This window comes from Epinephelus lanceolatus, chromosome 6, assembly GCF_041903045.1.
Source record: "Epinephelus lanceolatus isolate andai-2023 chromosome 6, ASM4190304v1, whole genome shotgun sequence".
NCBI lineage: Eukaryota > Metazoa > Chordata > Actinopteri > Perciformes > Serranidae > Epinephelus > Epinephelus lanceolatus.
The window spans coordinates 12107937-12120637 of record NC_135739.1 but is presented as its reverse complement, the minus strand read 5'-3'; the positions used below and the strand labels follow the sequence as shown (position 1 = coordinate 12120637).

Sequence of the window (12701 nt, the reverse complement as noted above, 5' to 3'; positions counted from 1 at the left end):
CTGAGTGGCCGCATAAACACAGAAGTGAAAGTTGATGCTGGATGTGTGGCACAGAGGCACCTTCACTATTGTTAATGCGGGTATTGTACAAGTGCTGTAGTGTCGGGGTGGTTGAGCTGGACCGTGCCTCAGACCTCTCAGTTTCACAGCAGAGGCTCCAGAAAGAATTCACAGGGACACACCCTGCTGCACCCCACAGCACCAGCTGCCTCCTCACCGTCCTGCCTCAGACTGAGCGCTGCTGGAATGTGTTCTTCCTCCCTCTGTGTCTCTCTACACATGCTCACACTCACACTTACTCTCCTGCATTCCCTCTCATCATCTGTGTCACTCTTTCATTTCCCTACTGTAATTTTCTGTCCGTCTAAAACCTTCTCTTAAAATCTCATTCTCTCATAATGGCAGGATCCCAAGATGGGGTTTGGCTTTGCCATTTCAGGAGGCAAGGACAAGCCTCACCCGGACAACGGGGATACAGCTGTGGTGGTGTCAGATGTGCTGCCAAATGGACCGGCCTTGGGACGCCTGTTGTAAGTTGACCACCATCCTCCTGACGTGACTCTTACTTTTAAAGCTTGGCTGTTTATATGCAAAACACATGACATCCTGTCTGCATACACGTGTCAACATACTTGAAAAGGTTTATTTGAAGGTTGGATGTTTGAATAATAATAATGAAGTTTATTTGTGTTGCACTTATCAAAACCAGCATTACAAAGTGCTTTACAACAAACACAACAATAAAATACACAGTGATGTTTGAATAACCAGACAGGCATGAGGAGAAAAAAGGAATAAACTTGAAAACAATAAATATGATAAAATAAAATACACTATTCAGGATTTTCCTAAACAAAACAATATATAGACTCAGAAGTAATCCATCTAAGTCAACAGTTATGACCCTCTAGAAGTGTGTGATGGTTGATTTCTCTGCAGAGAATCTTGTATTTTCTTATGTTCTACTTCTTTTGCTGTGTTGGGGGACGTTCCTGGACACAGCGCCCAGGTGACGTTGGGACTTTATAAAAAGATAGTGACCAGGCGTCTCATTTATAAACATTGCATACGCACAAAACGAGGCCTGAAGGAGGCGTACGCCACCTCCCATGGAAAAGTTATGATGTATAAAAACCGATTTCATGGGAGAAAACTTTGACCCATGCTTATGAACATTTTGGAGACGTGAAATTTGCGACGCAGTGAGGTGGAAGCCTGATTGTAGAAATTGTAGAATATTTCTTGGTGCACGCCATTTTTGTCTTCTGCCCGTACATACATTTTTAGTGTGGATCCTACGCACTTTTTCAAAGACTGTAGGATCCACGCATCCAAGAGGAAGCTACAAAAATCGTGGACACATTGCCAATAAAAATACAAATATAGTAAAACGTCAATCCACTATTGGCTTTCACTTTTGATACTGTTTACAAACCGTCACCAACAGTCCCTGCATAGTGCAATATCAACAGCATGATGCATTTTAACACTACTTAAGAATGAAAATAAACCAAAAAAAAAGGAGAAATCATACGAAAGCCTTTCAATAAAGAAGTGATTTTAAAAGAAGATACTGATGTAACAAGCCAGAGTTCCTCAGGCAGGTGTTCCACAGCTGAGGAGCCCCAACAGCAAACGCTCGGTCCCCTTTAGTCTTTATATAGTGGGAGGTGAAACAGGCAGCAGGTCTGTTCCTGAGGAGCTCAGACTGTGCACTGCACTTTTCACGTTTTTGTGTCTAAGTGACTAATGGGAACAGTGATTTTTGAAACTGGTCCAGTATTGAGCACAAGCAAAACAGGCTTAAATGTGACCACTCATGTACACACCATCAATATATGTCCAATAAATGTGCTTGTTTTTGGCACATACATGTTCAGATTATTATTTTATGTGTCATACAACATTTCAGAAAGATCCCTGCAGACGTAGATCCTTTTTGTACGAGTAAGATCCTTTTTGTTTCACCAGAAACAGCCCTGAAATCCTTATCACCAGACCCACCAGACTCCATTTAAACAGTAATTTTATCACCCTAAAACACACTTCATCCAAAGTCAACAGAAAAAAAAAAAATACATAGAAGCCGTCTTGGTTTCATCTTTCCACTGTTCCAACAATCACCAACTGGTTTAATTGAAATAAACCTTTAATTCACCCAGTTAGATGTGAAAATATTCAGATTCAGACGACTTTATTAATCCCACCAGGAGCAATTAGTTTGAGCAGCTTGCCTTGCACACACACACACACACACACACTATAACATAACATACAGTAACATGTAGACACATAAATAAATGAGTAAAAAAATAAAAACAGAAATAAAAATTATGCCAAGATGTTCAGTGGAATAAAGGAATCTATAAATATAAGAAAGTTAATAGACTTAATATCAATAAAAGAGATTAATCTAAATTAAAGACAATTTAAAAGACAAAAAGAGGGAATAAAATAATTTGAATACAGGTTAGCTTTACAAGCAGATAAAGCCTAACGATGCCTTGACGGCAACAGAGAAAATTCACCTGTGAGAACACATCCAGAAGAAGCTAAAAAAGTTGTGGCTTTTTGGAAGATTTGTTGATAGCAAAAACTGGTCAAATCCCGTTGTATCACTCGTGATCTTAAAGCAGAGCAAATATGCAGCACTGTACACACTAAGACTGCTGTTTAATGGAGTCTGGTGCAATTTCGGGGGTTTTCCTTGGTGAACAAAAAGGATTTCGCTCTTAAACAAGAAGGCCTATCTCTGTGAGGATCCTTATCATAATGTTGTTAGACACTTACAATAATAATCTGAGCCTGTCAGTGGCAAAAACAAGCACTTTTAGTGGACAGAAATTGATGGTGTGAACATGCCCTGAGTGGTTACGTTGCAGCCTGTTGTCTCGCTCAATACTGGACCAGTTTCAGAAGTTGTTGTTTGCATTATGCACTTACAAGTAACAGCATGAGAAAACAGGGTTCAGGTTGTAAAATACTGTACTTACCCTTTATTAATAAGTAAAATCAATCCTAAAACCAAAGGACCCTCCAACAGAACCAGACTCACCTGTGTGTTTTCTTGTCCTCTGCAGCTACAAAGACCAAATCGTCATGGTCAACGGAGTGTCTATGGACAACGTCCACTCTAACTTCACCATCCAGACCCTCAAGTCCTGTGGCAAGACTGCAGACATAGTAAGTGCAGAGGAAGCACCAACCAAAACACCTAAATAACCACTGCCCACCTGTGTTTCTCAATCTCTTGCCATCTCCGTCTTCCTCTCTCCAGACAGTGAAACGTCCTCGAAAGATTCAGATCCCTGCAACCACCAGACCAACACGGGCCGCTTCCCATTCCAACCTGCTGGACCCGGAGCCCCCCAGGCGAACACGGCGCTACTCCGACGGCAGCGACAACAGAGACTCCAACCGCTACCGCTACCGCGCGCGCAGCTCCTCGCCTGACCGCAACGGGCATGGGAACACACTACCGCTGATGTCGTCGGGGTACAAGAGGCTGCCTCATCAGGACGTTGTAGAGAAACCCATCAAAACTACACTAGTTAAAAAGAGACTCACAGATGGTAGGACTCCAGAAATTAGTTAGTTAGTTTGCCCTGATAAAAACCATGAGGTGAGTATTGATGTCTGACTGGGTTGTTGTTGTTTACCTCTCTCTGCAGAGTACGGATTGAAGCTGGGCAGTCAGATCTTCATCAAGCACATGACGGAAACAGGCCTGGCTGCAAAGGAAGGAACGCTGCAGGAGGGAGACCTCATCCTCAAGGTGAACATTAACATTTGGATGATTAAACTACACTCAGAAAACTCTTAAGCCAACACAAACAGATCACTTTAAGTCATGATTTAAATGATTTTCCTCCCTCGACCAGATCAACGGGATGACGACGGAGAATCTATCCCTGCTGGAGACGAAGCACCTGGTGGAGAAGAGCAGGGGCAAACTGACCATGACGGTCCTCAGGGACGACCGCAAGTTCCTGGTCAGCATCCCAGAGGTGGAGGACAGCCCGCCCAACAGTGAGGACGGACGCCGGCGGGACAGCAGCTCTGAACTAGAGGGTGAGGGATGGAGTTGGAAACGGGGCAGGTGGGGTATTAAATCTGAGCGTAGTGGGCTGAGAGGACAGTTAAAGCACCTCTGAATTATACTGTGTAAGAGACAGGACAACGACACGAATGAGAAAAAATAAATGGACTAAGTGAAGTTGTTTTCTGTTTCTAATCAGACATTTCAGACCTTGACGACGACATCCCCCCTCACAGAACGTCCCGTCAACCCCACAGAGAGAAACGGACACGCAGGTACACACAACACCCACCCCACCACCAAAACTAATAAACATAAAGATGAAGCAGTAGTTGTTATCTTGTAGTAGTTCAGCGTAGTTTCTTACACTGTCATTTCATGGGTGGGGATTTATCTCGGTCTGTCTGCCAAAACAAAAAACTTGTCTCACCACTGACACACTAGTTTCATTATGTAGCTCATAGGCCATCTGATTTCTGTTTTGTAGGTGATCATTAGCTTGTTTGTCACTCACTCTACATGCCCAACCCTCATCATGTTTCAGATCTGTGGAGAGTGAGCCAAAGGGTGGTGACGCAGTGATAGTGATATGATATAAAATGTTTCAGCTGCAGTTTGTGATGCTACAGATTGGGAAATGACATGTATCAACAAAGTACTTTGCTCTTTTAGCTCCTAACGTAAAATCAGAATTAATGTTTTAAGGATAAGGCACTGATCTTTGATCTACTGTATCTTTTGACTTTCTACCCAAAAGGAGAGCTGAACCTCCTCCACCCAAGTCTCGGGATTCATCACCGCTGCGCTCAACCTTGACTCGGCCTCCCATGAAGAGCTACGCCCCTCGCAGAGGTCAGTCCTGCTGAGAATCAGTGGCAGTAGCTTTTAGATATATTAACAGACAGCCTTTTAAAAGAAACATGAATATTTTAGGAGTGCGAAATTTAGGGATGGGAATCAAGAACCAATTACAAGTTGTCTGATCCATCGGATTTGTATGCCTTTGCATTTATTAATTCCTTCAACAATGCCAGGCATGTTTTTCTGACAGTTGCACATTGCAAAACAATGACTATGTTTATATGCACAAGCATTCTGTTTTTTGCCTTATTCTGAAAAAGACAGTGTTTCTACTAAGCTGTTTACATGACTAATGAAAATGAGTATTCCACTAATATTCCCATTTACATTCAGCCTCCGATTAATGTCCTCTAACGTGACGATTATCACATCAAAACAGCTGAATAGTTCAATTCAATCAATCCATCAATCAATTTTATTTATAAAGCCCAATATCACAAATCACAATTTGCCTCACAGGGCTTTACAGCATACGACATCCCTCTGTCCTTTGGACCCTCACAGCAGAGTGTGTGTGTGTGAGAGAGAGAGAGAGAGAGACAGAGAGAGAGACAGAGAGAGAGACAGAGAGAGAGACAGAGAGAGAGACAGAGACAGGATGGCCGGTGTATTATAGGGGGTCCTCCGGCAGACTGGGCCTAAGTTGGAGCCACTTGTGCTATTTTGCTTCATTGCATCAAATTAGGAGCCTCCCTTTTTCATTTCTTCAACTACTGTCTTGAAAATGTTTGCGCTTCGGTGCTGCTATATAGGCGTAAATCAAAAAACCTGTAGATATCCAAGTATTTGATTCTGTTTAAAAGCAGTTGTGTTTCTTTTTCTCACAAGAAATGTGGGCTTTCCTTTCGGCCATGCTTCTCTACACCAGCCTTGCCCACTGTTGCTGAGTTGGTTTGCGTACAACGTTTCCATGACAACTTACAGAGCTGACAGTAGGAAGAAGCCATGTGTCTTGAACTGCGGTGAAAACCCAAACTGAGACACATGTTCCGAATGCATAATGATATTAAAACATGAATAATACCGGCATATCACACATCTTAATGTGAAAGTGCTAAATTCAGAAAATCCAGGTGGAATATGCTGTTTACATGACCCGTATCAAACTCAGAATATTGTCGTATTTAGAATAATAGTGAAGTATTAGTGTGCCTGGAAACGTGCCCAGTGGCATCACACTCATGTGTCTACACTGCTGAGAAGTCAAGGTGGAAAGGAATAAACGGTCCAAAGATTGGCTTCATTTCACTTAGGAAGGATGACAACAGTGGTGCTTGTAACATTTGTAAAAGTATGATTTCAGGTAAGGGTGAAAACAACAGCAATATGCTGAAACACCTTTCTCACCAACATGGGCTTAAAGTCCAGGAATGCCATGTCTTTGACACTCTACGAACAAGTGCCACTGCTTCCCAGCTGAGGCTAAATATCCTTTTACTAACATTATAGTAATATTAACGTCACTACAGTGGAGTTTTTGCACACCTGAGTCACCTGCATGTCTTTTTCTTCTCTGTCTCTACACTGGGTGTTCAGACTCAGAGATAATGAAGCAATTACGTTGACTCTGAAAACCTGTGCAGGCCTACTTTTATTTCCACACAGAAAACTGATCAGGAATCAATCAAAGAGAATTGGTGAAGAATCGGACCAGTAAGAAAAATTCATAATAGAGATGGTTTAAAAAAAAATCTTGGCAGTTCCCATCCCTGGCAGTATTAAGTTGAGCTGTGATTTAATATTATATGAGCAAAGGTTTGTTGCTTCTGTAGCTACTTGAACTCATAATGTTTGTTGTTGTCTCTTCAGCTCCATCTGAGTCGGAGTCGGACCGCAGTGCCTCTCCGCCTCCCGCCAGGAGAGACAGTCCAGACCTGAGGGATCACTCCAACAAATACAAGTCAGCTCAGTTTCATTATTGTTTAATGAATCAAACTCTGTGTTTGGGTATCACGTGTGTGCTATGTGTTTAGATTTCAGATGTGTAGACAAATGAATGATTATTTATAGTGTTGAACAGATGATTTAATACACAGTGAGGTCCCAAACATCCAATGAAATCTAAGAATCACTAGTTATTATTCTCATGATTCTGTCAGGCAGTATAACCAAGGTTATTATTTTATTTTATCACCTTGCACAAACCACAAATCAAAATATATTTACATGCAAATAAGACAGAGGTCAGGCTCTATTCTGAGAGAGCATGCAGAGTTTTCTTTCTGTACGCCTGCATTTGACTCTGACACTCATCTGTTCAGCTGTGGAAACATTTAGACTTGTTTATTTCAGTTTCAGTTGTAGTCTAATCTTTAAATAAATTACTTTAGATTGGATGGGAGAACTGTCTGCAGTAGTTATTATTATTATCGCTGAAATATTTTGATTTGCTCTCTCTCCAGAAGTCTGTCTGGTATGTCCACCCTCCCCAACCCTCGGTCCTCTCCCCTAGTCCCCAACTGGAACACCTCTCGAGCCTCCTCCAACGCCTCACGGCCGCCTCGCAGGCCAGTGTCGGAGTCAGACTCTGACCGCAGCACTTCCCCTCCGCGACGCAGAGAGAGCCCCCGTCCAGACAGCAGATACAAGTAAGGACGACACTTTATTTAGCTCCAAGCTTCAGGTATTACAGTGTACACCATGAATATTTATTTCATTTTTGTCACACTTCTCCCCCCACAGAGTTCTTCCTGATGTTCCCCTGCCAGGGCTGAGAGCTTCCCCCATCACTGTCCGCCAGGAGCCACCAAGGAGGGTCAACTCTCCCGTCAGAGTCCCACCCCCAGGTCAGAACCCAGACACATACGTGGGAAAAACAAAAACAATCCAACTTCCATGTTCTGTTCAACATCCTGAACTTTGTCTGACACCTCTCTGACAATATTTGCTTTGAATATTTGCTGCTGAGCAGGTGTCAGCGTTCAAATAAAGCTAAAGCCAGTGCAAACATGAGAGGTGCTCCGTGCAGTAGTTTTAAACAGTGGTGGAAATAATCAATAACCTTTGTTTGTGGCAGTGTGTTTTTTTGTTTTGTACTCGTAAAGGAAGCCAGCAGTTTGTCTGTGATACGTGATGTAGTGACACACGTGGAACAAGCAGTGTGGAGACAGGAGCTGGAAATGATCTGGTTATTTATGCAAACATGTTAAAGGGTCAGGTCATCTGAATCATTAAAACATGTTTGATTTAAAGCAGTGGTGGAAAGTAACTGAGTACATTTATTTAAATATGGTGGTGTATAGTTTTTAGGTACTTGTACTTGAGTATTTCTATGTTGTGCTACTTTATTCTTCTCTACTACATCATTTTCATTTTCATTTTATTTGTTCCGCTCATGTCCTTAATGCAGCAATCAAAGAATCAAAGTCACAATCAAAAAAAAAATTCTAATACACGTTCCATGACCGAGAAGGAGCAGGGAGAAGAAAACAATCTTATTTTACCTGCCCCTCTCTCAAAACACAAATAATCATAATAAATAGATGGTCTGTCAGTTACAGTTAATAACCAATACTTACAGTAACCTCAGAAAGAAACATAAATAAATAAATAAACAAACAGAAGAATCAGAAGCCATACACAATGTCCCCTTCGACAAGGGAACAGCTACTACACTACAACTCCATATAGTCTAATTGTTCTTTCTTTATACATTTTCTTAAACTGAAAAATATTGACACAACCCTTTAAATCATTCTGTAAAGAATTCCACAGTTTAACGCCCACCACTGAAATACACATCTGTTTTAATGTAGCCATCATCTCAGAGGGAAATATTGTCCTTTCTTCTCTACTACATGTATCTGATAATTTAAGTTACCAGCTACTCTGCAGATTCAGATTATTTAAACAAAAAATAAAACAACTAACTAATAAATTATGATGTGATATTATATTGTATCTATGTAGCAAATATTTTTGTACTTTTACACAAGTAAAGTTTTGAATGCAGGACTGTTACTTACAGCAAAATATTTTTTACACTGTAGTATGGCTATTTTTACTATTTTTCTACCACTGATTGAAAGGACTCAAAATGTCTCTAAAATTAATTTTGAAAAGATATATCAAACATAAACTCTCAAACTGATGTTTGTAGCTTCCTCTTGGATTCCTGCAGTTTACAGTCTGGCACCTGGTCGGTATCTTTTTATAAAGCCCTGACCTCACCTGAGTGCTGTGGGGGTACACGCCCATAAACGTCCTGAACACAGAAAATACAAAGAAAATAAGAAAATACAGACAGAAGGAAGAGTCTGCAGAAAAATACACCACCACACACTTCCTGTGGGTCAGAAGTGATTGAGAGGGATTATTATTCTGTTTGAGTCTATATATTGTTTTTAGGAAAATCCTGCGTATACCTTATACCTTAAAAAATACTACATGTATCAACTTTAAAGCTGCATTAAAGCCACTATGTGTCAGATCTGAAAATTGTTGCACCCTCTAGTGGTCGAGGGCAGAAAGAAAAAGAGGATGCCATGATTTTTGGAGAAGGGATGGGATTTAAAAAGTTTATATTCCTCCCACTCCTTTTCCAAGGTTTAAATAAAAGTAACTATACACTCACAGTTGCTATTCATTATTTGTAAATATTACTTTCTGTCTGTCTTCTTGTTTGTATGTTCATATCTTTATTGTTACGTATTCGAAATAAATATCAAGTATCAAAAACAATAATTGTTGCTGTTTTAATCTGCTTTATTTCACAACTGTCGTTCTCCTTATTTTCAGACTCTGAGTCCGAGTCAGAAGAGAGCGTGGGGCGTCCTCAGAGGCAGAGCACCACGTACAGCCAGGACTCCCTCAGCAGATACAGGTACAGATGAAGGTCCACCCAACCTCCAACTTCCCCTCCCACCCCCTCCCCGAAACCCAGCAAGATCTCACGGAGTGGGACGCTGAGCAGACTGTGCACGTCTTTTTGTTATAACCACAGCTAATCACATTTTTATTTGCCTTTTTAAACTTAAATTACCCCTCTGTCTTGTGATTTTGGTTGATTTGCTCATTTTGTGCCTTAAGTCTCATTTTATAGCTTTTGATTTACCTAAATTTTGTGTTTTTTTGACTGTGTATCAAGTGTTTGTGTTGATATTTTGTTCACCAATGAAATAAAAGCGACTTGTACTGACCATGTCCCTCTCCTGTATGTAGCTACATGCTGATTAAACAGAGGACACGTATCACTCAGAGTCTCATTAAACAGAGGAAACTATATTCCAATCAAACGTGTGTAGAGTAGCTCCCCTGATTACAAATCTGCATGTGTTACTCAGCATGTGATAAAAATCGATAGTGACCAAGATGAGGAAATACTCCTAATGCCACTGAATGGTTAATTTTGATCAGTTACTAAGCAGTTAGCCGTCAGAGAGAGAGAGAAAGCTTCCCTCAGAGACACAAAGGTGAATATTCAACATTTCAGTCTCAACCTCTCATCAATAATCATCATATCAGCCACGAGTCCCCCCCTCTCCAAACGTAACTGAGATTTGTTGTCTTCCTTTTCCCTCACTCCCGCCTCCCTCTCTTCTCTTCCAGAGTCCTGCCGGATGTCGCTCTGCAGCCGCAGGTGGAGCCGCCGCAGGTGGAGCCGCCCCGGTGGAGCGCTGCTAGCGCCACTGCCAGCAATCCGCCACGGGAAGGTGCGTGTGTACATAGTGTTTCGTTTGAAGTGTTGTTTGTATTAGGTCGGCAAGCTGTATGCACTGATGAGGAGGGAGCAACTGTGTCTTATTTTTTAAGAGTTGAATGCCTTTTTTTTTTTTTTTTTTTTTTTTTTTTTTTTTTTTTTTTTTTGATCAAGGTCTTTTTTATTTTTAAATATAAGAAAAGCGGACAACTTGAACACAGAACAATTAAATCAAGTCTCTGTATATACCCCACACATATACATAACTAAAAGTGTAAATTCCACATAGAGACAAGTGAAATGCGGATAGCAATAAATTAAGGAAAAAAAGAAAAATAAATAAAGTAAAATAAATAATTAAATGTAAGTAAAAATATACCATTACAGTTTCACTTATACATATATAAAAAAACATATTTTTTATATTTTTTCAATTTGTGAATCAACATTTGACATTTTCTTAATATGTATTTACAGATATGGTCATTTCTTTAGCAACTGGCCATTAATATTTGGCCAGATACATTCAAAATGATATATGTGAAATTGTTTTCATAATGCTAATCTTTATTTATTTATGTTCACAGCTCGTTCAGATTCTGAATCAGAGGCCAGTTATGCAGCTGTTCCTCGCAGGGAATCTACGGGCAGCACAAACTCCAACAAGGTTAACAGCCGATACAGGTGAGATGCTTGTAAGATCTTATTTTACTTGAAATACACATCACAGCAGAATTACAACTGTATATTTATGCACATGAACTAGATGCACTGTGGTCAGTGTTTGCCTGTTGACAGGAGGCTTTTTAAAAGTTAAGATAGAAAAGAAAATACATCCACAAACGCTACAACATGTCAGGTGTGTGTTCTTCTGACAACAGACAAGTTACTAGTTTTCAACCACCCAGTACTCAAAGAGCTAAAGAAACACACTGCTTCATATTGAAAGTTTCATATCACAATGTTTTCATAAACATGACCTGTGGGACGAACCAGAAACCTAACTCTGAACCTATCGGGTACTTCCGAGGGCCTAAATTTAACCTCAGCCACCACTGTTGACAGTAAACCTGAGCAGGTGTACAGTCAGAAGCAGACTGTGCCTACAGTGTGTTAAATGTTTGATGATAGTTAACTGAAAATTTTGAATTAACTGGACTTAAATATCTGTCACTGTAGAGGGTCAGCAGTAGATTATTAAGATAAAGTGATTCTGAAGGAGTCATTAATATGTATTTAGTTTATTTAAATGCCTAAACTTCTGTGCAGAGTTTGCATGTTCTCCCTGTGTCAGCGTGGGTTTTCTCCAGGTACTCCAGCTTCCTCCCACAGTCCAAAGACATGCAGGTTAATTGGTGACTCTAAATTGTCCGTAGGTGTGAATGTGAGTGTGAATGGTTGTCTGTCTCCGTGTCAGCCCTGTGATAGTCTGGTGACCTGTCCAGGGTGTACCCTGCCTCTCACCCACTGTCAGCTGGGATAGGCTCCAGCCCCTCACAACCTCTAACTAGATAAGCAGTTACAGAAAATGAATGAAAGAGTCTTATGGCATTGCACACTGGGATCAGAGCCTCATTACTGCCCCCTATTGTTGCTATAGAGGCCTGCCTATTTTAAACTACCTAAAGAAAGTCATGGAAATGGGGTAATATATTACAGAAAGTGTTAAAGATTAATTGATAATTTTTTGGGAACCCTGGCTGTTTAAATACAGACTACGTTAGACCACTAGATTATTAAAAGCTAGAACTCTATAAAATGCAATAAGCAGTGAGTCCAGTAATAAACCTTTGCAGTAGTATTTGGAGCAGAAAATTCTGGCACAGTTGAGAATGAGAAATGTGACTGCAACTTTCATGTTACTCTTTCACTGTGGGGATGTGTGAAATCATACTGACAGGATGTCTGACTGGTTCATCTGCCTAACACAAACCTGAGTGTCTCATAGACACTCTGTACACACTGATGCACATGATGTTACTTCCTAAAAAGATTGCATCACATAAGGTTTCAATTCAGACAGCTAATTCACAAAAACACTTCAGTTTTAGATAGATAATTGATTTAAAGATCTCACACTTGACAGTCAATACACTCTATTGTTTCTTGTGCTGTATCACAAGATGACAGTAAAGGTTAAATGACATATTGTCGTTCATCACA

The 12701-nt window shown here is 40.6% G+C and overlaps 1 protein-coding gene across 5 annotated transcripts in view; it reads left to right on the top strand.

Moving 5' to 3' along the window:
• Nucleotides 1-12701, top strand: part of tjp3 (tight junction protein 3) — a 41770-nt gene that overhangs the window by 13627 nt on the left and 15442 nt on the right. For all 5 annotated transcript variants that reach the window (XM_033621745.2, XM_078168633.1, XM_033621742.2 and 2 more), the window contains exons 3-15: nt 406-530; nt 3081-3183; nt 3278-3572; nt 3672-3775; nt 3882-4071; nt 4239-4314; nt 4797-4891; nt 6710-6800; nt 7303-7488; nt 7583-7686; nt 9638-9722; nt 10448-10551; nt 11126-11222. In XM_033621745.2, the coding sequence (XP_033477636.2) occupies nt 406-530; nt 3081-3183; nt 3278-3572; nt 3672-3775; nt 3882-4071; nt 4239-4314; nt 4797-4891; nt 6710-6800; nt 7303-7488; nt 7583-7686; nt 9638-9722; nt 10448-10551; nt 11126-11222 (1655 nt within the window). The remainder of the gene's footprint in view (nt 1-405; nt 531-3080; nt 3184-3277; nt 3573-3671; nt 3776-3881; nt 4072-4238; nt 4315-4796; nt 4892-6709; nt 6801-7302; nt 7489-7582; nt 7687-9637; nt 9723-10447; nt 10552-11125; nt 11223-12701) is intronic.